The following is a 27,648-nucleotide window of genomic DNA, read 5'->3' on the forward strand; positions in this document are numbered from 1 at the left end:
GGCTGGAAGAAAATGGCAAAACATCATGGAAGACTCTCCCTAAAAAAGCTGTACATATTTGTGTACAAACAGACAGACAAACAAAAACCAAATTCAGTGGAGGACTTTCTGCTGCTAATTAAAACTGATACTAATTCAACTCAGCAGCAGCAGCAATACTACTGCTCTTCTTTGTAATAACACTCTTGCACTGGTACAGGTTTCAGGAGCAGTAGCAACTGAGCCTCACGTAAGATGAGCTTCTCTGCTCGTGTGTGGAACGTTTCCTTTATACTGTTGGTCATATACAGGAACTGGGCTGTTTTCTTTTGCACTCAGGTATTTGCTGAATTCATAGAATTTCACCCGCCTGTTGCTTTCTGAGTCTTCATTTGCCAACTGAGCTCACGTTGCTCTTATTGAACGTAACAAGAGCATTGGCCTTTATCACAATGGAACACCGCTATTTAATGGTTCTTGAGTTATATTGATGCTGCGTTCCCAGTCTAGCTGAAACTGAACCAGTCACTGCCTGCATAGGTAAAGACCGCACAGCTGAAAATTTCAGATCATCTAATGCTATGCTGCCTGTGTCTTTCTCTTCCTCAAGGTCTATTGCATCAGTCACTGCATGCTTCTTTCTTTCAGGGTCAGCTTCAGCATTAGGAAATTAAGGGACTCTTTTCTGTATTGCTCAAGACAGTATAAGGCAATCTTGATATCCATGGTCGTACTTTCCACGGTATGCAAACTGATTCATAACGCCCAATTTCTTGGAAAGCGTTTCTTTCCTCAATCTTGGATTCCACGTAACTTGAGCCTGCGTAGTGGCTCACGCAGATCTGGAGGATCCCTCCTTCGGACAGCTCAGCTGACCTTGCTGTTTGGAAACCCTTCTCTTCAAAGCAAACAAATTAAAACCAAAACCCATCTCTTGTAAATCAGAGTGTGTCATGAACGATCCTATTGTCTAAATCAGAACGTGTGAATGCCTCTAAACTTACTTACACCACACCAGAACTCTGATGTCTTTAAGACAATTATCTATTCCCTTCTCTGCTTCTTGATTTGGAAGACATGTACTTAATCTCATCAGTCTCTTCAGTTTGGGATTATGCTAGTCCAATGCTTCTCCACTCTGTTATTAGGCTTGGACACGGAGACTCATTTTATCAAGTTTCCCTGCTGTGACGGTAAAAGAGCACTGCTACGCTGAAAACTCTGAGCCACCATTAGTTACTAAGAGAACACCAGGTCGGTTGTCTGCAAAGCTACTTTCTGTCCTCAGGGAGCCTACTTTTGAGATGCTCTCTCAGCCTAAAGTGGGGAGGTCTAAAAAACAGGCCAAACTAGCGAAACTAGGGAGATTAGCATAGAAATAAAACACGCTAGATTTCTAAAAAGGAAATAAATGTTCTTTTTAGAGTTAAATCTGGAAGGCAACGAGCGAGAAGGGGAAATTAATAAACAGTTAAGCAGGAGGCTAGCCTTAAAGCTGAACCTACCTCCAATGACAGGCTCAGCTGCATGCAGCTGGGAAATGTAAGTGTAAATGTAAATGTAAACGAGTTAGGTTCCAAGCGCTCTGAAAATAGGGTACGTGATACAATACAGAGAAACGGACAAGACGGATGAGTGGAATTCTGTTTATTGCAATGATCTGTACAGAAGAGAACACTTAAATTCTAAGATGATTAGCCAGGCTGATCTGACTGTCAAGGTAAACTTACACTAGTGAATGAAACATTCCTGGGCACTGCGACAAACTAGCATGGGAACGGTGCGCATCTATGCTAGTAAATTCTCGTAGCTTACACAACAGGGTGGCTGCACACAAACTGCTTATTGGAACTAGTTCCTGAGGATGTTTTAACTCCCAAACCATGGCCAGAAATTATTCGGGAGAGTGCTAGCTGGCAAGGGCTGAAATCATGTCAAAGAAGGTATTACTGTTTATTAGTATGAACGATTGCGTTCCTGTTTCCAGTACTGTTTAGTTTACCAGCATAGGTACTGCCTTAGCATCCCAGAATCTCTGCTTTTAGGATACACAGAATCACTTCACAGTTTATTTAAGAAGATGGAAATTAGGATAAATTAAACTTCCTCGTTATGAGAGAGAGAGAGAGAGAGAGAGAGAGGATCAAGCTCATTTTTCCCGGAGCAATGGTTTTTACTTAGAAACGGAGACAATCTGCTTTCCAATATTGCCTCCTTTCATCATGGACTGGAAAGCATCTTCAAGAGAAATAGAGATGTAAGTTAGTGCCAAGCAAAAAGCGCCAAGTAACTTCTTTTTTTTTTTTTAATTTTAAAGTATTTTAGAAGCAAAAATATTAAACAGTTCCTGAAAAAGGGGATATCATGTTTGGGACCTAAGCGTTTGTAGCCTTCATGACATGCTAAGTTCAGAAGAAGAAAAAGTTAGTCTGTAAGAAACTGCTAAGGGCAGTTTCGTACAATAATTTAAAAATTTGATTTGTAAGCACCTACTTGTAAGCCCTGTACCAGGTAACGATTGCATTTGCTGCTTTTGTGGTTTACTATACAAACATGCAACACAAAGGCAAGGCATGATTTGAGAGCCCACGCATGCTGTGGGCTTCACAAATCTCTGTGGAAGGAAAAGGCTTATAAATAGCCTGCTCTGTGCAATAAACGTGAAAAGCTGATGCAAAAGAATAACTCTCCGAATAAACAAAGTATGAAATATGGCTGCTATACTTGATCAAATTCCTTCAAGATACATATGCACGCCAGGAAGTAGCAACACTTAGAAATACACTTAAGCCTCTAAGATTTAGCCACTGTTTTAAATTCTACCGTCTTATAAAACAAAAGGCTAAATGGGCTAAATCATACTGTTGCCTGTTACGTGAAAGGGAGGCATTCTCAGAGCACATCACCTAGCATTGCAACGCCTAGTGAAATATATTCACCTACTTTTCATTTTATTATAATATCAAAGGTACGCTGGTGATAGAAGAGGAAGTCGGCCTCTACTGATGCTATATTTAATCAAATTATCCTTAGAAAACGGAAAAAATCTTAAGGAAATGGTGTGACATCTTACCACCAATGTTTCCCAGGCCTTCTACCACAGTCTCTCTGACCTGTTAATACAAGCAAGTCCTGTTAGTTTTCTTCAAGCAAGATTAACATTTCTCAGAAAGGTTTCTCCTTGCCACAGAAATTACCACAATCTAAAAAAAAAAAATCTCTTGCCATAACAGGCAGTGCTCTGTTTGGGCCAGTTCTTTCATCAAGACTCAATTCTTTCTGGTAAACCAAAGGCAACGTAATCCTTCTGTCGTACTGGCACATTATTGCATCAACCAAAACGTCATATCTGGGGATGCAAAGGAGAAGGTGAAGTCCCAGGAAAACTAACCAATCACCTGAAGAACCGTAAGCATTAGGCAGACCTCACAGGGAAGGGGTGGATGCAAAGCATCTACCCATCACAAAGTAATAAATGATGATTAGAAAGCTTGAAACCAAATTTCAGACCAGATCCCCAAAAGCTTCAGGACACCACCTAATCAGGTATAATACGCTTTCAAGGACACTTAGACGCTCTTAAGAAATTCTCTGTTCAATGCAGAGGCATGGTAAGAGAGCCAGGGGCAAAGAAATTGGACCTCCTGTAGTCAGTCCACAATCTGAGGAGGTAACATCAAAGACCAGAGGTTAGATGTCAAAGTTCCTACCTTCAGTTTACCTTCTTTGATCCACTGACAGAGTTGTAAAATACTAGCTTCTTGCTTGTCCATATAGTTCAACACCAAGAATTCTTCCCTGTGAAAGAAAAGAATGAGCATTGCTTTAAGAAAGGTTGGTATAGTATTTTGAAATCTTAGCAAATCTTTTCAGGAAAAATAAAACATTCATGAGCGCAGAGTTTTGCAACCTTGTTGAGACAGCTTGGTGCAGCAGGAGTTTGAGATTAAATAACATGGATCTTAGTAAAGTAATTCTGCCTGTTTCAAGTATCAGAGAGAAGAGTAATAACAATCAAGTAGTACTGCCAGAGGAATAAGCAAAGCACCAGGGACAAAAAAGAATTTTGATTAGAGGGGCTCAAATCCGTGCAGAAAATCAGAAGTCTCCCCAACTTTCTGAAATGCGCTGAATGGAAAATCCCTGAAGATTTTGTTTCTAATCACTGCCTTAACTTTACCCCAACCATAATGGGAGATTCACCGATTCCCAGAGCAATGAAAAAAATCCTTAGTCATTATTAAAGGGTATGTCAGAAAGTCCAGCACTAAATCAAACAAACAGACAAAGCATTGTATCAGAGAACTATAATAATGTATAACACTATCCTTTCCAACTTTTTATGATCATACAGACAAAAGTAAAAGATAGAATGTAATGACCGTGTGATTATAGCTTTCTTTTATAGTATGGCAATACTATCTTCCAATTATATGTTTAATGTGGATCTTCAGGCAGGAGAGTGGTTGCAAGTGCTGAGGAGAAAAGTACCTTGTGATATTCCTTTCTTTATATATTTTTTCTACCTCAGGAGGCAGCGGAGTAGGATAAGGCACATCTTTGTTATACTGAGAAATCTGTCCGCACAGGACTACATGGCTGTTCTCATTCATCTGTTTGAGACGGCACAAAGTAAGAGAAATAACCTTTCTTGGTTTCAGAAACCACAACGTTTTACAGAGATGCATTAGAATATATTGCAAAACTTTCACACAGGTATCCTTATTCAATTTCTATCCAGAAAAGTAGGAGAAAGAGTAGGAGGATTGTGTGCAGTCCCATTTAACCTGTGAGAAAATGAAATAGATAAACGCAAGGTGCTAGTGGAAAAATAAATGCTATGCAGCATAGGTATCATTTCATAAGGCACGAAAAGGGTGTTCTTAACACTATAAGGAATTGTTATTTTTCTGAATGCGTTTTTTTTTTTTTCTTTTCAGGAGGAAAGGATGGAATGGGACAAAGGCTGTGTGCACATAACTGTCAGTGCGCTATAGGGGCAGAAATGAATGTCCGTGATTTGGAGCTCCCAAAGACGGCATTGCCACCAAAGCCTCCCTATCATGAGACAGAAACTATACTTTCATGTTAAACAGCCAAGGGGACTGGTAAAGAGCCTTTCTGGAGGCCCAGCAGGGCTGCTCTCTTCTGGAGCCAGAAAACCAAAGCTGACACACCACAAGATTACTACCCTGACCAACAAGATTTTTAGAACATTACCCCAAGGCTGCTGGCCAAAGAAGCAAGAGAGCAGAAGCAGAAACTGTGTTTCTACTTCTAGACTGCCACGCTAGTCCAGACAACAGACCCTAATTTCAAATAGTTGGGACTAATTTTCCTCAGAACCCACATCAGCCCACCCAGATCAGATCCACGGAAGTGGAAAGTCTGTTCTGCTGCGCTGCAAGCTGGTCTCAGTATGAATTTAGTCCAAGCTGGGCAGGAACACGTTGGAGAATGATGAGAATACATCTGACAGCTGGTATAATCACCTGACTTATAACTGCATTACTGATGTCTCCCCCAACGTTGTCAAAGTAAACATCCACACCATCCGGGCAGAGTTCACGTAGCTCCTCTGCCACGTTCCCCTTCTTGTAATTGATAGCCGCATCAAACCCCATTTCTGAGACCAAAATGGAGCACTTCTCATCCGTGCCAGCAATGCCCACCACTCTAGCGCAGCCCTCCAGGCGGCCAATCTGCAGGAACACAGTTTGGGGGGGAGGGGGAAATAGAATTTAGATCATTCATCTGCCCAGGCACAAAGGTACCAGAGGGAAAAAGGGCGACATTAAAGGGTCCTACAGTTATCCCCCATCCTACTGACTAAGCTCCAGATTCCCTCCGCACACACAGGCAGAGGGGCAGATAACCATCGGGAATCTGCTGTCTTTCCAAGCTCACTGACTGCAGGAGTTTTAGTCTGTAGAATTACCAATGACTGGCAGTGCTGGAGATCTATAGATTTTATGTACAGGTTTTATACTGGATAAAGTCACCCTCTGCCAAGTTCCATAACATAGTCAATAAAGGCCAGAAAGACTGGACAACAACCGATTTAAATACATGCTTTTTAGATTTGCTTACACAACGTTGCTTCACAGTTCTTCTTTATCGGCAGGTCTTAAGCTTGCTCGCTACCTGTTGTGTTTGGATGTATACATGTACATATAGATTTATACACACACGTACTTACCCCTACCTTGTTCTGCAAAGCTGAGGAGGGTAAACAAAAATACAATTTACTAAAAAGGCTGCAACTCTCAAAATACAAAGAACGTAACGGAAACCAACACAAAGAAGCGTTCTCTATGATTTTTACTGACCATGTTCTAATATAGAAAACAATAAAAGTTGCCATTCAACTCAAAGACTGCATCAAATGGCAGACTAATACGTAGTTATACAGGAAATCCATGTATTTATAACCATCTACTTTACTTATGCTAGCGACAAGTAGTCACCACCTTGGACAGCTTTCTCCTACCCCGCTTTCACAAAACTTCTAAAACTTTCACTTCTAAAAACTCTCTCAGTGAGACTCTGAGTCAAATCTCTGAACGTGGCCCCTCCCATGAAGTCATACCTGCTTATGTTTATAACGATCTTATCTGTATGCCTACTAATCAGCATGTTTCAGAAAACAAACTTAGTAACACAGCGACCTTTGTACCTCTTAAGCCTACTTACCTGACCAGCCAAAGAACCACAGGCACCAGCTGCCCCGCTCACCACCATTGTCTGGTTTGCGCCTGCAGTCACGTGTCCTTTCTCTCTTATGCCTAATAAGGCAGTCAGGCCTGTAATACCAGCCGCCCCAAGAAAGTAGGAAAGGCGTCCATCTACAAGTTCTGGAACAAGCTACAAAACAAAAACAGGTGTTGCTGTTCACTTCTTTTGACGTTGCGGTGTTGCTGCTTATCATTTGGTTGCCTGACAATATAAGACTAACTCAGGATCTTTACGAGACAAGGTGCAAGCCACTCAGGACTAGCTAGCTTTACACTACTTCTACCTTAAGAACAAACCTATGCTACATGAAACAGAGATGATACTTCTACAGTGTTTAAAAAGTCTGTAAACAAGGGCGCTCTCAAGAACTAAAATTATGGACGTGTCAACACGGTTGAGAGAGAAGACAATTCCAACAAAGCTGAACTATCTCTGGGCTAGCTTAAAGGATAAAACAGCACCGCTAGCAAACATCGGGATTGTGGATCAGTTGCACAGACAGTCCTAAAGCAAGACATCTCTTGAAAGCTGTACAGCCTCAAACTACAGTGATTTTCTGTGTTACATGAGGACGATCAACACAGCATACCTAATGGACTATGTACTGTTACCTCTCCTCAGAAACACTCCATGTTGCTTACCCTTTCTTTTGTGGGTGGAAATTCTCAAGCACAGACTTTCACTCACATGTGCTTTCTGATTTAAACATAGCTAAAGCATTTTATGTCTTATGACTACACTCCTATGGATCAGGAGTTCTATCTAGAATCAGGATGATTGAGAGAAAGATAGGAACGGAGGCAGCTTGAGGGAAATCTACCCAAAATTTAACTAGTGGAGTAACACTGCCATGTCTGGTGACCAGCAAAAGCATCCATGTTTCTCTTTGGTAAAAATACATAGGGAGAAATTGATCCATATTTCACCACACGTGGGTTGATGTGCCTGTTGAGAACTGTTTGCTTCAATAGTGCTGATTTGGTTTTGACTAAGAAATAGTATTAGCTAGCGTTAGCTGCATTTATAAAAAATAGAGTGAGGAAAAGAAAACAGTGACAATCTGGGCTTTGCGGGGGTTGCATGTACATTACCTTTTGCAGCAAGCCTCCATCTAGAATGGCCACTGTCTGCCAGGGCCAATTGAAGGAAGTTACAAAATCTCCTTTAGCAAACTTATTATGCTTGCTCTCCTCCACAACCCCAATGCCTCCACCATCAGCAACTTCAGACAGGTGCCAGGGCTGGAGGTAATCTGAGCTTCTATCATCGTTCATTCGGTAGCGCTGAAAGACAAGGCTTTAATGAGAATCTCTTGTGGAACACGTGGTTTGTTTATAAGTTCAAGTAAAGTTTGAGATGAGATCTGTTTGAAACATCAAACACAGACCACGACTCAAAAATCTGTCACTAAGCACTAAATATTCTTTTTCTTTTCTTAGATCTCTCTTGCCCCGCTCATTCACTCCATACAAAGGGAGGATAACTCTTCTCTCCTTCAGCAGTGTTACCAAAGCCAACACATTCAACAGACGCTGCCTCAAAAGTCAGACCTGTAACCACAGAAGTCGTCCAAGAGAAATCTACTTTCCTGAAATCAAGACTACTTCTTTCTTTCCATCCACATCTATGCACAGAACGAGCGATCATCATTCTCTTTGCAGCAAACTTCTATGTACTTCAGACTTCTATGTCTGTGTGCAGATTGGTCTGTCTAGTTCTCCTCCGATCTTCAGTTCCACTTCAATCCACAGCTTCCCCAACCACACAACTTTCATAGTGCTGGTGCTGGTGATAGCTTCATTCACTAGTCCTCTCTGGTTTTCCATTCTTTATAAAGCATTTACACTTTTTTTGTCCTGCCACCTCCCACTCAGGGAGAAAACCTCCCCTTCATACCTAAACAAAACTGGTAATAACTATGTAACATCTAACCTGAAACATTTCTGTGTTTGGGTCTGGAGAGCCTTTGCCTGATCATGCCTTCCTCCTGCTTCACCCCCAAATATTCTTCCTCCTCTACCCTCACTCTCCTCAAAGAGATACACTTCCTTCCATGGCAAAAAAGTAAAAAGTGTACATCAAAAAAGGCAAAGTTCAAATTAAGATGATAAAAAATACTTCGTAACGGTACCAGCGCTCACAGTCTCCTCCTGGCCCAATAAAGCCATATTCGTATACAGATACGTGTGTGTGTGTGTCTGTGTGTGTGTGTCTGTGTCTGTGTTTATGTATATATACACACATATACACACATACAGAGACACTCTTTTTAAAGGGATTCTCCCAGCTTAGCGCTAAGTCCATCACCTACCATGTAAGGATCCACAGAGAGATACAGGGTTCTAACACGGACTTGTCCCTCTTGGATTGTATCCGGTATTGTACTTTGCTCCAGGCGGAAGTTTTCAGCCACTGGTACTCCAGTCTTACCTAGAATTAGTTTAAAGTGAAACAAATCAATCAATCAATATAGAGCTTCCTTAACAAAAAAGGGGAAAAAAAGAACTACTTCCATTCTCAAAGAATACTTTTATATAAGCAATTTTCTGAAAAGCCCCTAACTTTCAAAACTAACTAATCCTCCATTGGGATTTCTTCTCTCACATAACAAAAGCCCCAGGCACTATTTTGCCAGTAGCAAATCACCATAAACTCTGACCAGGCGGGTTCTGAACTCCCACCCCTCACAGTCTCTTTTGATCCAGTGAGATCAATGGGGGAATAGAGACTATGGCCACAGTGCACGGATATGTAGATAGCCCTCACTGCAAGAGCATCCCTTCAAGGCTATAAACAGACATGCTTAAATTAAAGCATCCGAGAAACGGCTAGAATCTTGTGCAAAGAGTCCCAGAATGGGAGGCTCCATCCTCAGGTTGTGTGCCACAAGCAAATCAGTCACACCCGACCCCTGGAACCACTGGCACTAAAAGAAGGGAGCCAGATAGCTGCGTATCTTTTAAGCCAGAGTGACTAGGCAACTACAGAAGGCTACTGCTGTACATTTTTATTTGCTTTAGAAAAGGCTTATCTGCAAGTTACCCAACAGCTTTTACCTTGCAGAACTCCTTTTGCCCTGAGCTGGATTAAAAAAAATAAAAATAAAAAAAAAATCCAACGCCTGTATCTGGTGCTTCCTACAGCAAACAACGGATAAACTCACTATTCCAAAAACTGTGCTGACATCCCTAACAAAGCAAGTGTGTGAGCAAGGAAGGAAACAAAATCCTCAAAAGTGGAAATTTCCCAACCACTTTGAATCATGTGAGCAAGAAAAGATTCAATATTTACTAAAAGGAAACAAAAAAAGAAGAGCAGCAAAATACTTTATTTTAGTCATCTCTCAAAAGCAAATGCCAAAAGAACAACTAAAAAGCAACGCTTGATAACGTTGCTTCACTTAGGGACTTAAAATATCATCTATTACACATGCACCCTTTTTTCCTCACCCATGCGTTTAGAAGTCTGCATATGCAGGCTGAATAGATACAACTCCCAGTAAACTCTGCTTGCTTATCGCTGCACGCAACGTTAATTAGCTCATTCATGTCTTAAGCGAGTTTCTGTCTTGAACCTCACCATTTTGGATCATCACGCAACCATAACAAACACATTGCTCCTTTATTGGAGAGAAATACATACCAGGGCGTGAGTTCAGCACAACTCTTTCTATAATCATCACTGCTGTTGCAGCAGTTTTACACTGGGCCCCTAAAAAGAAAACACTGTTTGAAGAACTGAGGCACACAAAATTGCTTGAGAAGGAACACGGGCCAAAGCGCTCGGTAACTGAGAAACGAGGGAGGGACAAGGAACGGGGACATTTCAACACCACTTACAAATCCAATGGGAAACACAATATCCACGCTGTCTCCTAAACAACGACAACAGACAGCGGCAACATCTCCTGCCTCAAAGCGGTGAGTGCTGCCCGGTACTACAGGCTGCTCCCCAACTACTCGGTTGGCATGCGTGGCAGCCGCAAGCTCATTGCAAAGCCCAGTGGGACAGTACTAAAAAAACTACTAACAAACGTGGACAAACACAAATAGGTCGTCCCAAATGAACTACGCTTGTTCTTAGAGAGAACTGCAGACCTCGTCCCGCTACACGTGTGAGGCAAGTGAAACCTTGTCCTTAATAACAAGCAGATATGCTTCCAGAGAGCCAGAATTTCACCTGTTCCTTCCGACGCCTGGCAAAGCCCATGTTTTGCCGATCGCTCTCTCTGCCAAAGGGCACAGCGGGTTAACAACATTTTTGCTCTATTGCTGCTGGATTCATTTGGCATGGATTGATAGCCTGCCAAAACCACTGCTAAGCTGAATCCACAGACTCACACCACTGGCGACTTAAAAAGAAAAGAGTGGGCTTCACCAACTTTAGCACTCACGCCCAAGAATCGTACAAAACGACCTCTAATGAAAAATACATAAGCACACATGGGAATAAAGCATCTCCCGGTTTACCTTGTTAAAGCTCTTCTTTTATGCAACGTCACGGTAGCGTCTTCTGGAAGGACTGAAAAACAAAATGATCTCTGCAAACATCACTCATGCAACTTCATTCATATCCATAATCCCACTGAGCTCATTTTCAAGTAGCGAGAGCCAAAAAATAGACTTTGAAAAGAAGCTTAATATTAAAGTATACTGCTTTCAGAATTAAAATCTTTGGTTTACGTTTAAGTAAGTCTTTACAGTGTTGGCAACCCAAAGTCAACTAGAATTGTATTGATACATAGAAACAAGAAAGTAAAATTGCTTGGTCGACTTTCATTAGCAGGGCTTAATTAGGTGAGAAAGAAAAAAAAAAAAGACAAAGAAAGAAAGAAGGGAAGAAAGGAAGAAAATGCTACAAAATATTCAACCAGTATTTTAAAATAAGCTCCATTGCTTTAAGGTCTTTTTTTTGTGTAAGTGCCACCAGTATTAACAAAATAAGTAAAGTATCGGGGGGTGCTATCCTGACTTCTACGCAAATTAGCCCCATAAGAAGGAAAACAGGTAGGAAGATAGACTCATCTCCCTTCCTCTCTCTAAAGGTTGTTAAATTAGCACGGCTGGATGCTCAGCCCCAGCAGGGGATCACCATGCTCTCCGCAGGAGACGATGACCACCCGTCACTGGGCCATAGGAAACAATTTGGTTTGTTTTCCTACACTGACCGGGGAGAACACTCTGCTCCTGCCTACACATTTAATTTTGCCTTCACTGCTGGAAGACCTTGAGGCAGCTTTGCATGTGTAAGTCAGGGGCAATCCATTAGGAGGCACGCACGCATACCGGTATGCAGGTATACGACAGGAGACTGTTGTTGAAGATGCTTTCACATGACATAAGAGATAACGGCAGGCAGCAAGGTAAAAAGGCCCTCTCCATGAAAAGAAGAACTAAACAAGTCTTCCCATTAGTAGTACGTCCTCTTCTGAGAAATGGTCTGAACCAGAGATGAGGAAGACTTAGGTCACCATTTGATCTGTTTTCCCAAAACATTTCCCCTTGAATTCCAGCTCTTTAAAGGAGGACTGGAAATCTGCGCCTTTGCAACCAAGAGAGGCCAGAGTGATTAATGGGGCACGAACCTGATTTTACAGAGGGCAAATCATGATCTCACATGCTTTCAGGGCTAATACAAAATAAGAGTGTTCTTATTACTAGTCCCAGCTGAGTGCCATCAATAACCAGTCTCCACAAGAACCAAATACATTAGAAAATGAAACATGACAGCTGGTGTCTTTGCCATAATGTCTGTTTTGCTCACAAGAATAGTAAGCTCGAGTCCAGTGAAACAGACGAGCTTAGAAGGGGTACATCACCACCCGTGGCTTATCCTAAGTCTTTACTCTTTGAATAGCGCAAAACACAGAACTTACTGTTTGTACGGTCACAGTGCTCATGAGACCACCAAAAACTACAGCTCGGAGAGCTAAACATAATAAAAAAGGGGTGTTCAGACACAATGGGCGCATCCCTGGCCTTCCCCCCTCTGCCAAAACCCACACCTGCCACAAAACAAAAAATCAAGGCACATAAAGGCTTCACATTTGACTTTTTCAGGTTTGCACTTGAATAGCCGCTTATTAGGCTACAACTACGCAAGGGAGAGGGGGCTTTTACAATATTTCCACACCACATGCTGCAAACTTCCAATGAAACAACATAGTCCATACCAAAAGCAAAAACCAGCCAACCAACCCACCCCAAACTAGTTACTAGTTACAGTTTAACAACATACATTACAACTCACTTCATAGGTAACACGTGTTACTACTGTTCAGCATGTACCGGAAGCATTGAAAATACAGGAGTTAAAGAGAGAAATAAAAATCCATTCTTATACCCACACAGTTGATACAATCGCTGCAGAAGATATAGGCATGTAATATCCTAAGAAGATGATAAACTTTGGCAAGCCTTGGTTCAGCATCCTCTTCCGCTACCGATCTCCTATGTGACCTCGGGCACGTCACTTTGCACACTTTTGGTAAAATATTTTTCCAAACAAAAGTCCAGCTTCCAAGAGGCCAAGTCTATGCTCACATTGGCCTCTCTCTGGCTTTATGAACGTCAGCTTGCACATTTTGACGTTCCACACCCTTCCTGAGTGAACGCGAGCGTAAACGGTTGAAGTTCGAATTGTTGAACAGCTGAATCCTCTTCAAGGAGCTTGCCTGACGCTTGTCGTCCTCAGAGCAACCGCCTCAGCAGCTGAGAAGCTGTGCTAATCAGTGAGCGTTCCATAAACTGCCAGACGTACCTCGTGCAATTTGAAAGGACACCCATACTCTCATAAATAATTTGCTCACATGTAGGACTTGCGTTAAGTTCACAGCCATTAATGAAATTGCTCTGTGCAGAAATAAGGAGCTAGGAATGCACTGAATATAAACCAACAGTGATCTGACAGCTCACATGAAACCTCAGCAAATCATTCCTTTAGACACTATTTAATATTCAGTAGTAATCATGTCAGTAATAGTCACCCATGGTACTAAGGGTTTTGACCTGCTCTTTATAAGCTAGATTAGGCAGAATCGCTGTACAGTTCATTCATTATAGAAAGTCCACTGTCAAGGCTGCAGGACTGGCAATGTGAGGAGAATGGAAATTGAGAAAGGAACTTAACATTTTCAGTTGCATAAGTCTTCCCTCCAGTGCTCCCCTAAGAAGCTCTGCGTTTGATGAATGTTAATGAAGTGGCAAATTCCAGCCTCCAGAAATTAGGAAAAGACAGAATCTAAAACGTCTGCGTCATCAAGGAAGAAAAATGCATGCCATAAGAAAAAGAAGAACTTTCATGAACTGAACTAATGAATACAGTTTTCCCTCAAGTTTCGCGTTTCATCATTCATTGATTTCTCTGGCGCAACTGAAGTCCCACCCATAGTGTTTTCTCTGACATCCAGTACGAGGTGAGGTCAGGCTGCACAAGGTGAGGTCAGGCTGCACCTCCCCTCAAGAAAGGAACAGCTGAAGAAGGAAGAACAGTAGCAGCAGGATCTTGATGCAGCCTTTTCTTCCCCCCCCCCCCCCCGATACTCCCACAAATCTGGTGTCTTTGAGCTTTCTGTTACGTTTGACTGACATATAGATCAGAACTTCCAGTAGCAATACAGACTTGCATCTGCATGTGCTAGGACAGTATAAACTTTGGCTTTTTCAGATCCACTGTCAAAAGCGCCATAAGATACGATCGCTTTAGGCTTTTTCCTAGTGTTTTTTGAATTGCATTGTGTTGGAATTGCTGACAAATTCTTTAAAAATACCAACGCACAAGGCCTACTTCTTCCGAGCAGAATTTCAGGTCAGGAACGGACACCAGAGCGCAGACTGCTCCCAGGCTGCAAAAATACTGCCTGGTTTTTTTTTTCCTGAGAGGAAGTCTGTGAGATAGCATGCTGGCTCCCACCGGGGAGCAATTCCAGAGAGCGCGTTGATTACTCCCCTTCCTAGATGGGACCAAAGACCAAGCTAGAGATCACTACTGTCAAAGGTCCCTGCAGGCCTGTACGTGATTCGGAACAGGAGCTTCAGAAAGTGCAGCGGGAATAACGCAGAAGAGAGAAATGGAGCAGCGAGAAGCAGCCAGGGATGTTCAGTTTTGGGGTGCTAGGCAGCCGCCCTTACGGGGTGCCCACGATGAAGCCCAGAGGAAGGCATCCTTCCCCCCTGCCTGGGCCACGGTGGGGTCCGCGGGCTCAGCAAAGCCAGGGTCACGCCCCGGTTTTGGAGGTCGACTAACCCCCAACGCCTCTTCCGCCCCCAAGACAGGGGGCAGCGGCCCCCGCCGCCGCGGGCAGGCGCAGCGGCCGGCCGGCCGGCGCCACGGGGGGCCCAGCCCCGCGACGCCGCCCGGCACCCGCGCCCGCGGGGCGCAGCCGAAGCCCTCCCGGGCGCAGCGAGGCCGCAGGCTCGCCCCAGCCGCTGCCCCCGAGGCCCCGCTGCGGCCGGCGCTCTGCCCGCGCCGGCGCGGAGGCCCCGCGGCGACCGTTGCAGCCCGAGCCCCCGCGCGCGCCGCCCCCGCTGACGTCACTGAGCGCGCCCGCCGCCAGGCGCGCCCACCCACCTCGGATCGCCCCTCGAGCGCTCCAGCACGCTCGTCGCGGTGAAGCGGACTGCTGCCCTCCCCCGCCTGCCACCCAGCCCCTCCTGCGCCGGCTCCCTCCTGCGCATGCGCGCAGGCCGCACCCGTGCCGACGGCCGGGAGGTCGGGCAGCGCGGGGGCGTCTTTGGCGGCGGCCGGCGGGGGAGGGTGGGTGTGAGGGGCCGCCGCGAGGAGGCGCCGCCGCCGCCGCCGTTTCGGCCTCCTGGGCAGCGTTTCGGTGCCCTGTCGGGGGACCGGGGCCAGGAGCCGGTGGCGGGGAGGGGAGGGCCCGTGAGGCGTCCGGGGGCTGCCGCCGCTCAGCGGGGGCGGGGGCGGGGGCCGGGGCCGGGCCGGGCCGAGCCGAGCCGAGCCGAGCCGGGCAGGGCTTGGCCGCCTTCGGGGCCGGGCTGCCGCCGTGGCGCGGTTGTGCCGGCAGGTCTCCTGGTAGTCCGGGAGGAGGCGTTTGCCGCTCGTAAGGGGTCAGGGTGGGGTTCTTTTTTCGCTTATTTGGTTATTTTTTGTTTGTTTTTGAGAGGAGGCATCTCTACTGAGCGAGCAGGTGAACAGGTTGCGGTGGGGTTACAGACAGCTGACGAGCCAGGGCTTTCCTGGGATGAGCCTTGGTGCTGCCGGAGTTTGTTACCCTGGGTGCCCCCTGTGTGTTTCCCTGACTGGCCGCGCAGGGCGTGCGAGCAGGTCTGTGAAGCAGCCGCCGAGGGAGTGCGTGGAGACTCCTGCGGGGTGTAAACTGGCCAAGTAAAAGGCTGGAGGAGCTCTTCAGGCTAATGGTCCTGATGGCTTTCTACTCTGCCCTTCTCGGAAGGGCAGACAAAGCCTTTCTGTTTTGGCTTTACTGTTGGCCTAAGTCAACGATTTACACTTGTGCCCCTGTACTTTAGAAGTAAAGCACAAAACTTTGCATTTTGCATTAGTTGAAACAACCTCGCTGCAACTGGAATGGTCTAGAAAACAAGAGGCCGCTTAACGAGGGGATTTGCACCCTCATGCTTGCCCGTTTTTTTTGACCTCCACCACGTCAGTTGATCTAATGTAAGAGATGCTTATTACTAGTGCAATGCACTCAGAGTAGGCTTTCAGGGCTGAGCTGTCTCTGTAGGTTTACATGGGCACATCTAACACATTGCTTGTGTTAAAAGGGTGAATGCTGACTTGCCTCATACTTACGCAAGAAAAGAGCAGCACAGTTATTACAGAAATAATTAGTTCAGAAACTAATGTTATGTGTCATTATATGAGCAAACAGGAAAAGGTCTGTTAACACTCTATTAATGGAGTACTGCCTGTTGTTCTGGAAGTAGTGTGTCTTAATGACGAGTGGTAGTTTAAAGAAAAATGGGGAAAAGGTACACTGTGCGTGGACAAATGTAAGGTTTTTTTTCCCCAAATATTATACAAAAACACTATCACTTTAGATTATTTTTTGAAGAGAAGTACAAAACAAAAGGTAAATTCGGCAGGCTGTCGAGATCTCTGTACAACCCTATTTTCCCTTGCCTAGCACACAGTGGCTTTGTACCCTCCACAAACAAGGTTATCTGGAAAGCTGGTTATGGCAGTCATGTAGGATTTACTGCTTTAACCTTCATACCCCCCCCCCCCCACACTATTATCTCTTTCATTTAAGCACTGCTTACTTGGAAGTGAAGCTGTTGTGAAATAAACTTTGTGAAATAACAGGTGTGAATTTAAAATGCAGTGGCCATTCTGCACTGACTTGCCTTATGGATACATGTTCTATGCTAAGAAAGCCTTTGTGTGGTTTAGCTTGATCCACCTCAAACTAAACTAAACCACGCAAAGGCACCCTTAATATGAAATAAAAGAGTCCGTGCAAGCAGGCCATTGTGGAGTGGTTATTACATAGCAGATGGTATGGGTTATTACTGCATATAAACAAGGCTAAATCAACCTGGGTGACATCCCTTGAACTTCAGTCACAGAAGGGGCAGAGCTGAAATGAGGAAATGTTATTCTGCTGGAAGATGGCTGTGGTCACCATCAAGCTATTGCTGTGCAGCCAAACAGGGAATGCCATTCAGTTGAGCGTCGGCCCTTCCTTCACTCAGCTGATGCTCTCTCAGATTCAGTATTTTCTCTGATGGACTTCAGGCAAATTCTAGAAAGCAAAAACGTTTCTTGGCCGCAGGGTGACCTTGTCCCGTTTGGCCCTTTTAGAGCAAAAAGGGAAAAGGAGGATCTTTGGTACCAAGTTGTTAGTTTCCAGTATTTTCTGTAAACTTGGATAGAATGTGAAAAGGAAACAGCTGTCTACTTCAGAGTGGTTAAGATCATATGGCCATCGATTTTATTGCAGCAAATATCAGTAATTAGAACAGAGAAATCAAAGTCTGGAGTTTTTTTGTTTTGTTTTTGTTCTTTTTAAGATTGACTGACTATGTGGCTAACAGTAAATCATCTTTTTTGTCCCGTGATATGGAAGCAATAAACCTTACATATGCCACATATACTGTTAAGACTTAAATGCTTTTTAAAAGAAAATAATTCTGTTCCTTTTCCAAGCTTTTCTGGGCTTATGTATCGTATTGATGAAAGTACCTAATAATACTAATTCACTTTTTAGGCATGTCCTTGTTCATAGGTAACTGGTAGTCTTGACAGATGTGTACCCTTTCTTTATTATTGTACTTAATAGGTCTGGAAAATAAGTCTTTGTAAATCTGTCTAGATTAATAGGACAGATGTTGTCTGCATAATTGAAGTGCAGCGGTGTTTTGGCCATCAAAATCCTCTGGGGATGTGCATGAGCTCTGAACGACACCGCATTCTTTAGCCAGTGTAGGTAGAGAGCAGAGCCATTCATGAAGTGTCTCTGTTCCTTCTTACTGTCTCTGATATCATACTGGAATAACTTCTTATTCTTTGATGTTTTGGGGGGACAGTTCCATAGTTGTTGGCACAATTGCAGTATTTTTTTCCTTTTTAATGGTTTGATCTTAGTTATTATTTGTCAAAAAGAGTAGCTACACTGACTCTTGCAGTGGTGCTAGTGCTAAGTTTGCCAGCTGTGAGATGGTGAGTTGTGAGCATGATGAGATGGTGAAAAATGCGTGTTAGCAGTAACCAGAGCAGGCCCTCCAAAATATACGGACACCTGCACAGCTAAGGGCACCCAACAGGTTAACACAGTAGACAGGCCTGGAAAGACAGCAGGGAGAGGGAGTGCTGCTCGAGAACCATCTCTTTCATGGATTCTGTGGATAGCAGTGATCAATTAGATTAATCAAATGCAACAATAGTTAAATCTTCCCTTTTGGTGTAGTTAGTCTCTCTCACACTTTGAAAATAAGATGTCATCTTCTGCTGTGGGAAGTATTTTTCAAAGAGCAGAGAAAATTAGAGAAACGTTTTTGAAACTTATCTTGAGAGGAATTGATATGAGGTTGCTGAAGGTTCCTTGAGGAAAGACGTGCCTTCTCCACTCAGAAAGCAGTCTTGATGGAAGAGAACTCAGTGAATGATACCTCTCCATGTTCCTGGGTAACAAAAATACTTCACTTCTCACAGATTCTCAAAGAAAGTCTTCCAGGCTGCAGTAAGAAAGGATTACTGTGAAAACAATTGTCGTGGACTTGGTGGTTTTGATTTCCTAAACTGTTGGTTTACTGGCCCTCAGCCTGGATTAGTGCCCTCATCTCTGATCCAGGTCAATGAGAGCTCCTTATTCACTCAGTGCAGTGTCAGCTAACAGCCTCAAGTGCTACTGACTGTAATTTGAGCGAGCTCGCATATCTTTGCATGATATGTATTAGGAGCTCTCAGATGGTTTATTTCGCCAGCTAAGCTGGGGACGCAATAACTTCTGCAGGGGCAATATCGCCTTACACCATTACAGCCCGTTGCAATGACTATTTGACTTCAGTGTAAGTATGAACTGAAAAATTTTAGCTCAAGACAACTGATGAGTTTATTTTCTCCAGCAGTTTGTCTGGAGGCAAGTACTGGTTTGCAAGAAGGAATTACATGGACTTGCAAGACCTCAGGATAAGCAAAGGCATATTTTTGGAGCTCTGCACATTGGTTGCTTCAGGGCTGCTGGATATTAGTGGACTACTTTTCATCCGTTCAGCATATGGCCATTCCCTTCTGGAGACTTACAGCCCTTGGTAAGTGTCAGTCAATTATTAACGACTTTGATACAAGCGAATCAGCTGTTATGCTCCACTGGTGTGGAAATGCAAAGTTGCAAAGACTTTCACCTGTTTCCTCTAAGGAAAAGAAGAGTGATCTTTACTGCACAGCTGGCCTGAAAGGCCAGTTGAGTGTGAGTGGCTTTGTTCTAGGAGATTCTGCTTGTTCTCTATTATTATGGATGATAAGACATTTTATTGGATATGTGAAACTTAGAAGACAGCTGTTTTGACTCTTAGCTAAGCAGCTGCAGGATAACAGCAGGGTTTGTCTTTCAGAGGCTGACTAGCACTTGGTAACTGGAAGGCTGGAGGCAACTAAGCAATACCTGCTTCAGATTATAACTGTGTGCTACCCACCATAGTTGGTAGGCAGAAGTCCAGAGGCTTTCCAGAATATCTGAGCAACATGTGAGACTATCTAAATGATAGACTCTAAGAACATATTTTTGGGATCATTTGTACATCTGTTGAGGAAATGAGATTTTGTTTCTTTCCTAGAAATGCGTTTCTTTCCTAGTTGTTTGTGTAGATTTCTGCCATTAATCCTAATCCTAGACAAATACTATGACATAAAGAAATCTTAAAACCTTTCTGCTCTGACTTGACAGTTCCTCTTAATGGGCTAGTGTAGGCCCTTTTCCTAAAGTAGTAATGATCAGCCTTGAATGTTGATTATATTTTCCATATTAAAAAAAGAAGGGAGATCTAGAGAGCACTGCCTTGATCTTGGTGTCCCTATGAGGAATGTAATGTATATGAAAATGAAATGCAAGTTAAACCAAAGCACGATAGGATATTAAATAGACTAATCATCAAAATTGTTAACTATTTCATGTTTCAATACTGAATTGGTCTATGCAGACTATTAAAGAAACAGGATAGACTGTCATCCGTAAAAATCACTGCTGTTATGGAGCATGCATGTTTCATATAAAGAGAGAAAAATATTCCAGCTCATCAAATTCCAGTCGTTATACCTTAGGTGTTGCACTGAATCCAGTCAAGCTGTGAATATTACCATGTACTAAATGCTCTCAATATTTCTTTTTCTTGTGGGTTTGTTGTTGTTGGGGGCCTGAGCACATCCTTCCCCTTCCTGAGAGTTTTGCTGCCTAGGCTCAGGGCCAAGTTAAACACAGTGCAGCTGGTGGCCTTGGGAATAAAAGAGAGAAGCGCCTTACTGGAGCTTGCCTTCAAAAACAAGCCTTATTGAGGGGTTTTGCTGTGTTTGCCTGGGAGCCGCTTTAAGTGGAGGCTCTTGCTCATGGCCCTGCCTGAGCGATGTTGCAACTGCATTGCACCTGGCCACGGGCCCCGTTGCCTCTGACCCATGGACTTGCCTTTGGACCTGCCTTATCACTCTGGGCTTGCCCAGGGCTGGGGCTGCTCCTGGCTGCCTTGCTCCCTCTGGGACAATGGGCTGGGCCCTGGCTGCGAGGCCCTTCCCTGTCCCTTGGGGAGCAGCTCTTGCCCTTGGTGCCCCCTAGCAGTCATCTACTTAAGTCTGGAAAAAAAAATCCATTCCTTTGATTTCTAGAGAGTTTTACAAATGAATGTCACAAAAACTGTAGAGCAAAGCATTTACTGAGAAACCAGTATAGTGCAGAAGTCAATACAAGTATTTTTGAAAGCAGGTCCACAAATTTCAAAACCCCAAGGTTTGGGAAATGATGTATATACATCCATAGTGGTAGGAGTTATTCCTTTTAAAGATGTTGTGTTCTGTTGTGTCACATAATAAGAGGTATTTCAGAAAGCTTTGCTGAAATTTGTTATAATAGCGGTTGTCAAATCATTCAGTGATTATAGAATTAAAAAACATGTATACGACCTTAGAAATAAAGAGCTACTCTGTTGTACTTAATTTCTAGGAATGACTGGGGGAGGTGAGTAGTTTTCAACCTTCTTTTTTTTAAAGTAGGAATTCAGTAATACATTGTTGTAATTTCTAATTATTATAATCTACATCCTGGCCTAATGCAGAATTAGTACTTGACCAGACAAATATCAAAAACAAATCAAAGACGCTATTGCTGATAATTTAGATTCCGCCCACAAGTTCTTGATCCTTCTTTCCCATTGTTTTTTTCAGGATTAATTCTACTGATCTGAAGTTTTCCTGACCTTGTGGAGAGCTACTAATCTGTGCTCTTTTTCCAAGGTATGTCTATATAATAGTGATAATAGTTCTAGAGCTAATAAATATACAGTGCTTTGTATTTTCAGAATACCAAAACAGAATACTAGGTATGTTCATTATTTCCTTTTCTAATGGTTCCTCTTATACAGTAGGTAAGAAAATAATGGCTCTACTTTATCCAAGTAAGAAATAATCAAAGGCAGTTTTCAGAGAGCTTTTTTAAAACTGTCTTATTTACTGTGACTCCGTTTTTTAAATCATCCTGCTTAAGATAACTTGGACCTAATTTTCAGAAGGACCTGTGCTACTATTTAGTCAAGTTGAGCAAGAAGAAACATTTGGTGTCCTGTAGTTGTCCAGGTAGGTTAGTGGCACTTGGGTGAGGGGACATACTGTGCTCTAGTACAATCTGTAGGCTGAGCTCCTAGAATACAGTAAAAGCATAGCGTGACAGATGAATTTACATATGAACTTGAGCATTCGGATCTAATCCAAGCTCAGCTATACTGAACCTCTATGTGGCCTTCAGCACACCACTTAGCTTCTCCAAATGCTGTTTTTTTTCTCAGTTATAAATAGTGAATAATGTAACCACAAACTATTGTTTGTAAAACAAACAAAAAAACAACAGTAGGATTCTGGGAAAATAGTAAAATAAATACATCTTTTTCCCTAAGCTAATAAAAGAAGCTGATTCTTGTTCAAGTTAGTAAAGCAAACTTTGTGTTTTAATTTTAAACTCTGAGATATGAAGAGTAAAATGAATATCAAGACTTTTCTTTTTGCAAACTCTTTAAAAAAAAAAAAAAGGACAAAACCCTTCTTTCTAGACATTGTATCAAGTTTCGAAGGAAAAGTTGTACCCTAGAATAATATTTCAAATGTATCCTTCTGAGTGATAGGTTTTAGTTCTAACAAAGATGGGAGAAAGACATAGATATTGGGGAAATTCAACTTTCTCTATAATAAGGATTAATTCTTCTTGTCTAAAAAAAAATTTTAAAATCCATTTTCTCTTGTGACATGGTAGCTGAAAAATTCTGACTATGATGGAATGTTTGTTTTAGTATTTATGCTGATGCTCTTCTAAACTCACACCCTCAAAACTCAAACCCAACCAGCCTGAACTACATGACAATCACTTGTGTTTTGTATAATACTTTCTCAAAGTATTTTACTATAATTTAATTAAACCTCATCTTCTGTGAGATGAAGAGATTTAAAATGAATGTTTCTTGATCATAGAGCCAGTCGGGTTGGAAGGGACTTTACGAGGTCTCTAGTCCAACCTCTTGCTCACAGCACAGTCAGCACTGAGTGCAGACTAGGTTGCTTAGGGCTTTGTCCAGCTGGGTCTTGAAAGCCTCCAAGGATGGAAATTCCACAATCTCAGGGGGCAACCTGTTGCACTGTTTCGTTGTTCTTGCAGGGAAAAAACTTTTCCTGATAATCCAGTTGGAACCTCCCCTATTTCAATTTATGACCATCGTCTATCTTCCACCATGCACCCCAGTAAAGAGCCTGTCTTTGTATTCTGAGTAACACCTCGTAGGTACTGAAAGCGGGCACTGGGTCTCCTGTACCCGTTCTCCTTTCCATGCTAAATGAACCCCATTTGTTTAGCCTCTCCTGGCAGGACCTGTCCTCCAGCTTCCAAACATCTTGACTCTCTACTGGATTTGCTCAAGTTCATCAACAATGTTCTTGTACTGGGGGCCCAAAATCGGACACAGTATTCCAGATGCAGTCTAACGAACGCCAAGTAAAGGGGAATAATCATTTCCCTTCACCTACTGGCCATGCTCCTGTTTATACAGCCCAGGACGCTGCAAGCCCTCATTGCTGCCGGGGCGTGCTGCTGGTACTCCCTGCCTGCCGGGGACCCCCAGCTCCTACTCAGTGGAGCTGAGTGGGCCAGTCAGTCCCAGCATGTGCAAACTGCCAAGGGTTAGTGTGACTGAGGTGCACGGTCTCGCGTTAGTGCATGTTGAACTTTCTGTGGTTCCTGTCAGTCTGTTTCTCTAACCTGCCTAGAGCCAGCCCAGCCCTCAAGTGTTGAACGTGTCTGTAGGATAAACACAGAGGCTATTCATTACTGTTTTGTGCCCTCATTCATTTTTGAAGAAAAATATCACATCCAGTGGAAGTTTTAGAGGAAATTTCAGGAGAAAGGGCTTTCATTTTGTGTTTAGTTGTGGAGAGAACTAAAAGCTTTATATCACCTCCCAGAGTGTTGGAGCACTTGTGCAGCTCATGACAGGCAGAAAGAGAACATGGCATTGGCTCTACTCTGATTTGGTGGAAAGAGTGCCACCTACTGAACGTATGTCCCAATTTTGCAAAACGTAAGTATACAAAGCATAGTCTTTAATCCCAGTTGTGACTCAGTGCGATCCAGTTTATTGATGATACGAGTTGATATTGCTACAACACAAGATATATCTCCACAAGCCAAAGAAGCTTAAAGATTTTATACGATGATAACTAGGAAATCTTCTAGTTTAATCTGCTTTAATGTAATCATAAAATAATGACAGGGAGTATGTGTGTATTGAATTTTGTTACTGTTAAATTGATGGAAGTGCAGCCTGAATGCAGTCTCTGTATATCCTGAAAGAAGAAAATAAGGTATAGCAAAAACTGCTACTGCAAAGAAGCAAATTGTCATGGCTAGCCTGGAGAAAATGTTATAAGAGCTGCATAATATGAGGAACAGAGAAACAATAAAAGAATGCATAAAGGCAAAACCTTTACAAAACGCTTCATAAAGCTGTTTTTGCTCAGTAAGATGAACAGTAATACAGCTGTACAAATACTCCTCATGTCATGATGTCTTTGAAGCATGCTACTTCTATTTCAGATCTATAAACTGGCTTGTGTGGCTACAAGCTTGCAAATTTTTCCTATCCTAGCTGCTGTATCTAGGAAGAAGTACTATCTTTTCCTAAAGATTTTGCATTGTACAATGTTTTTCAGCTTTGGGCTTGAAAGCCTAATATGTTGCCTTTGTAACAGGAAAGAATGGATTCCTACCTACCTTTCCAATACATTATTCAGAGGACAAAGAACTGTCAAAATTTGCCAGTGTTAAAATTTCTCCTAGACAAGGGTAGAAAGTGTGGAGACCAGGAAGTATAATGTTAGAATCTGTAGCCAGATGATGACATTTCTCTCTTTGTCTGCTACACCATTATGTATTGTGAAACATGAGATTCTGCTCATCATTTCACTTCCCAAATTCTAAACAGATGAAGTACAACATGCATTTGTTCTGGCTGGAAGGAAGGGCTATGCTTTGCTGTTACAACATGATTTACAGTCATAGCAGACTGACTTTTGAGTGGAAGTTGAGATAAGCAGTTTGACTCTTAGCAACAGCTGATGTGCTTCATGGAAGATACTGATTATCTTACATCCTATAACAGAGAAGGAAATAATTCCAGTTTAAAGAATCTCTCTCTCTCTTTTTTTTTTTTTTAATTAGGGCAAATCAAACTAATGTGTTGTATCCCTCTGACTTTGGTTTTAGTCATCATATTTTCAATTACTTAAATTTGCTTTACACATTAGGTAACTCATGAACAGTGGTGAGTATTCTTTCTATATTGACCTGAATAGTTACGCACGTACTGTTTCTGTCTGTTCAGGGGTTTAAAAGAGTAAATGTATTAATGGTAGTACTGAGGAGCTTCCTTTGACCGTCCCCTTGAGCCAGTGTTGCATCAAATGATATATTTGGTTGTGAAAGAAAAAATAAGAACTTCTTTCATAGGAGAGGAAATGCAACACTGACTCAAGAAATTACCGTTGATATCCTGGCTTCACTGAAGTCAATGTGACTTCTTGCTATCCACGTCACTGAGTTCAGGGTTTTACCCTTTATTTTTGGGTAGGAAACTGCTTTCTGTTAAGAAACTTTACCAGTAGTACCTGTGGCTACTATTTTACTCTTCCCCTCAGTGTCTCTCACTGATATTCTCTGTGCTGTGACAGGAAAACGTCGGGTGTGGTAACTGGGCGACTGACCTGGCACTCATCAGAGAAACTCTGCTATGCATCAGGCGTGCTTTGTAGTCATGTAAGTCACTTCTTTGGGCTCCCATCTACATGCGTCTTGAGATTCCCTGGTGACAAGTTCTGCATAGAAGCCTGGAACTGCTGTGAGGGAAATGCAAACTGGAGGGAACAGTGCCGAAATTATTCATATATTTCACTCTGTAAAGGAATACATGCTGGAGGAGAAATTGCCCTCCTGGTCTGAAAAACGCTATGCTGACCTCTGCGCGCTGGATGAAGGTAAACATGGGGCTACGTGCATGCTAAGGGAAAAAGGGTTGGCACTTTCACGCTGCTTGGCATGTTTCACTGGATGAGAGGCTAATCTTTGAACGCCGTCTAAACGTCATTTTAAATTGTGCAAGTTTTGCTGGTGCTGATGGATCCCCCTGAAGTAGCCGCGGCGGTCTCCAGGGGGAGCAGTGGGGGAGCAGCCTGCGCAGCGCCTGCCGCGGGCCGAGCAGCCGGCCTCCGTTCGCCAGCGCGCTCGGGGGCGGGCGGGGGCGGCGTGTTGGGTGTGTGGGGTTTGTTTGTTTGTTCTTTTTTTTAATTCTCAGCCCGAGCAACAGGGGAAGCCACGTTCCAGTAGATGATGGGCACGGTTTTAGAAACCTCAGCGGCATTCCTTCTACTTGAAAGGAGTGGTTTTCTCGTGCAAATAAATTTCGGCTGTTTGCTAAAACAGCCAACGACGCAGAGACGGTCCGAGGAGTTTTGTACTAGATACAAAACCTTTCTGCCTTCCCCGGCTTTCCACTCTTTCTTCAGAAACAGCTGTGGAGAAAAAGGACCAGAAAGAGGAAACAGAAAACGTGTTTTCCTGCGGTACAAGTAGTTCCTTAAAAAAAAAAAAAAACTTCGAGCTTTTTCTTTTCAGCGAGGAGGGTCTCCAAAGCCCAACCACGCCGGCGAGGCTGGCGCTGGAGTCGGGGCATAAAACCCGCCCGCTTTTGCTAAGCACGGCCCGATGGGCAGGGCTCGCCTTCCGCATCAGGCTGCACCCCCTCCCGGCGGCCCCCTGCTCGGCCACTTCCCCCCCCCCCAACACCGCCGCCCTCTAAACAGCGGCAAAAGCCAAGCCCAGGAGGCCAAGCGAAGCCCTGTGAAAAGGGCAGGGGGGCCTGGCCGCTGCCAGGAGATGCTGAGCACCGGCAGGGAGCGGCGCCGCGGCGGGGGCTCCGCGCTGCAGCTGCGGAGGGCGGGAGGAGGAGGAGGAAGGCGGGAGGAGGAGGAGGAGTTGAGGAGCCCGGGCCTGGGAGCCTCCCCGCTTACCGCACTAGGAAGTGACGCTTTCCCTGAGTCCCGGAGAGAAAGAAACAAAGTTTTTTTTGTTTGTTTGTTTTTTTTTTCCTCCCTTTTCTCTCCTCCGCCCCTTCGCTCACTGCCGCCCCGCGTCGCCGCCGCGGCAGCCCTGCCTCGCCTCCAGGTGAGCGAGCCCGTTGCGTTGCGTTCCCTTCCCTCTGTTTTCCGCAGTTTGAGTGTTTTCGCTCGATTTCCTTCCGTTTTCCTGCCATTTTGGCGGGGGGGGGGGTTCCTCGGGGAGGGTGAGCGTTGTTTGCTTTGTTGGTGGGTGCTGGCTGCAAGATGAGGAGGAAGAATACCTGCGGAGGTGAGGGGGCGGCGCGCCGGGGGCACCTCGGCTCGGGGGCGGCTTCTTTCATGCTGCTTTAACGTGGGCCTTCGCGAGGGCTCTGCAGGCGGCACTTTGCTGCTGCCTGGCCGCAGCAGCGCCTTGAAGCCCAGTCAGTGACTGGGCGAGCTGCCTGTCGGCGGGGTTTTACGGGTGTGTGAGGTTTTTTTTCCTCCCTTTTTCATTCCCCCCCCTCCCCCCGTCTCTTTTGCCTGCTCTGTGCCGGAGCTGGGGGCAGCGCGGCGGGCGGCCGGGCAAGCCCGCTCTCCTGCAGCCGCTTCGGCTTGTAGGAAGGAAGCTCGAAGAAACAGCTTTTTCAGTTACTTGTTAAACGCACAGTGCCGCTTGAT

At 44.0% G+C, this 27,648-nt stretch overlaps 2 protein-coding genes across 11 annotated transcripts in view; one reads left to right on the forward strand and one right to left on the reverse strand.

Annotated features, from left to right (window-relative positions):
* Positions 1-1,611: 1,611 nt before the first annotated feature.
* LOC138067481 (prostaglandin reductase 2-like) lies at positions 1,612-15,526 on the reverse strand. Of its 5 annotated transcripts, XM_068946048.1 has the most exons (12): positions 15,283-15,378; positions 12,590-12,642; positions 11,184-11,235; positions 10,357-10,425; positions 9,026-9,144; positions 7,806-7,997; positions 6,673-6,843; positions 5,472-5,681; positions 4,471-4,592; positions 3,690-3,777; positions 3,053-3,092; positions 1,612-2,217 (listed from the first exon to the last, which is right to left on the reverse strand). In XM_068946048.1, the coding sequence occupies exons 4-12, from the start codon at positions 10,391-10,393 to the stop codon at positions 2,153-2,155; spliced, it is 1,044 nt and encodes a 347-aa protein (XP_068802149.1). In that variant the 5' UTR covers positions 10,394-10,425; positions 11,184-11,235; positions 12,590-12,642; positions 15,283-15,378; the 3' UTR covers positions 1,612-2,152. The 5 variants fall into 5 exon arrangements, with proteins under 5 accessions (XP_068802149.1, XP_068802148.1, XP_068802153.1 ...); XM_068946047.1 differs by lacking the exon at positions 12,590-12,642 and having other exon boundaries at positions 15,283-15,526; XM_068946052.1 differs by lacking the exon at positions 10,357-10,425 and having other exon boundaries at positions 15,283-15,358.
* Positions 15,527-16,987: 1,461 nt separating this feature from the next.
* The window catches only part of MIDEAS (mitotic deacetylase associated SANT domain protein), a 75,850-nt gene continuing 65,189 nt past the window's right edge, over positions 16,988-27,648 (forward strand). Inside the window, exons 1-5 of one of the 6 annotated variants that reach the window (XM_068946040.1) lie at positions 16,988-19,445; positions 21,565-21,633; positions 23,842-23,957; positions 25,606-25,690; positions 25,836-25,908. The gene's annotated coding sequence lies outside the window, so the exon portion shown is untranslated. Of the gene's footprint in view, positions 19,446-21,564; positions 21,634-23,841; positions 23,958-25,605; positions 25,909-26,955; positions 27,095-27,206; positions 27,278-27,648 lie in introns of those variants that run through there. The other 5 variants (XM_068946037.1, XM_068946039.1, XM_068946038.1 and 2 more) reach the window with 5 other exon arrangements.

This window comes from Struthio camelus, chromosome 5 (assembly GCF_040807025.1).
Source record: "Struthio camelus isolate bStrCam1 chromosome 5, bStrCam1.hap1, whole genome shotgun sequence".
Classification (NCBI taxonomy): Eukaryota; Metazoa; Chordata; class Aves; order Struthioniformes; family Struthionidae; genus Struthio; species Struthio camelus.

Excerpts from the sequence above, each read along its gene's own strand:
- LOC138067481 (XM_068946047.1), bottom strand. The coding sequence starts at position 10,393 with ATGATTATAGAAAGAGTTGTGCTGAACTCACGCCCTG. Across the intron at positions 7,998-9,025 it reads TCTCTGTGGATCCTTACATG|CGCTACCGAATGAACGATGA; the intron begins GTAGGTGATGGA and ends CTTGTCTTTCAG. Across the intron at positions 3,093-3,689 it reads TCAAAGAAGGTAAACTGAAG|GTCAGAGAGACTGTGGTAGA; the intron begins GTAGGAACTTTG and ends TTGTATTAACAG.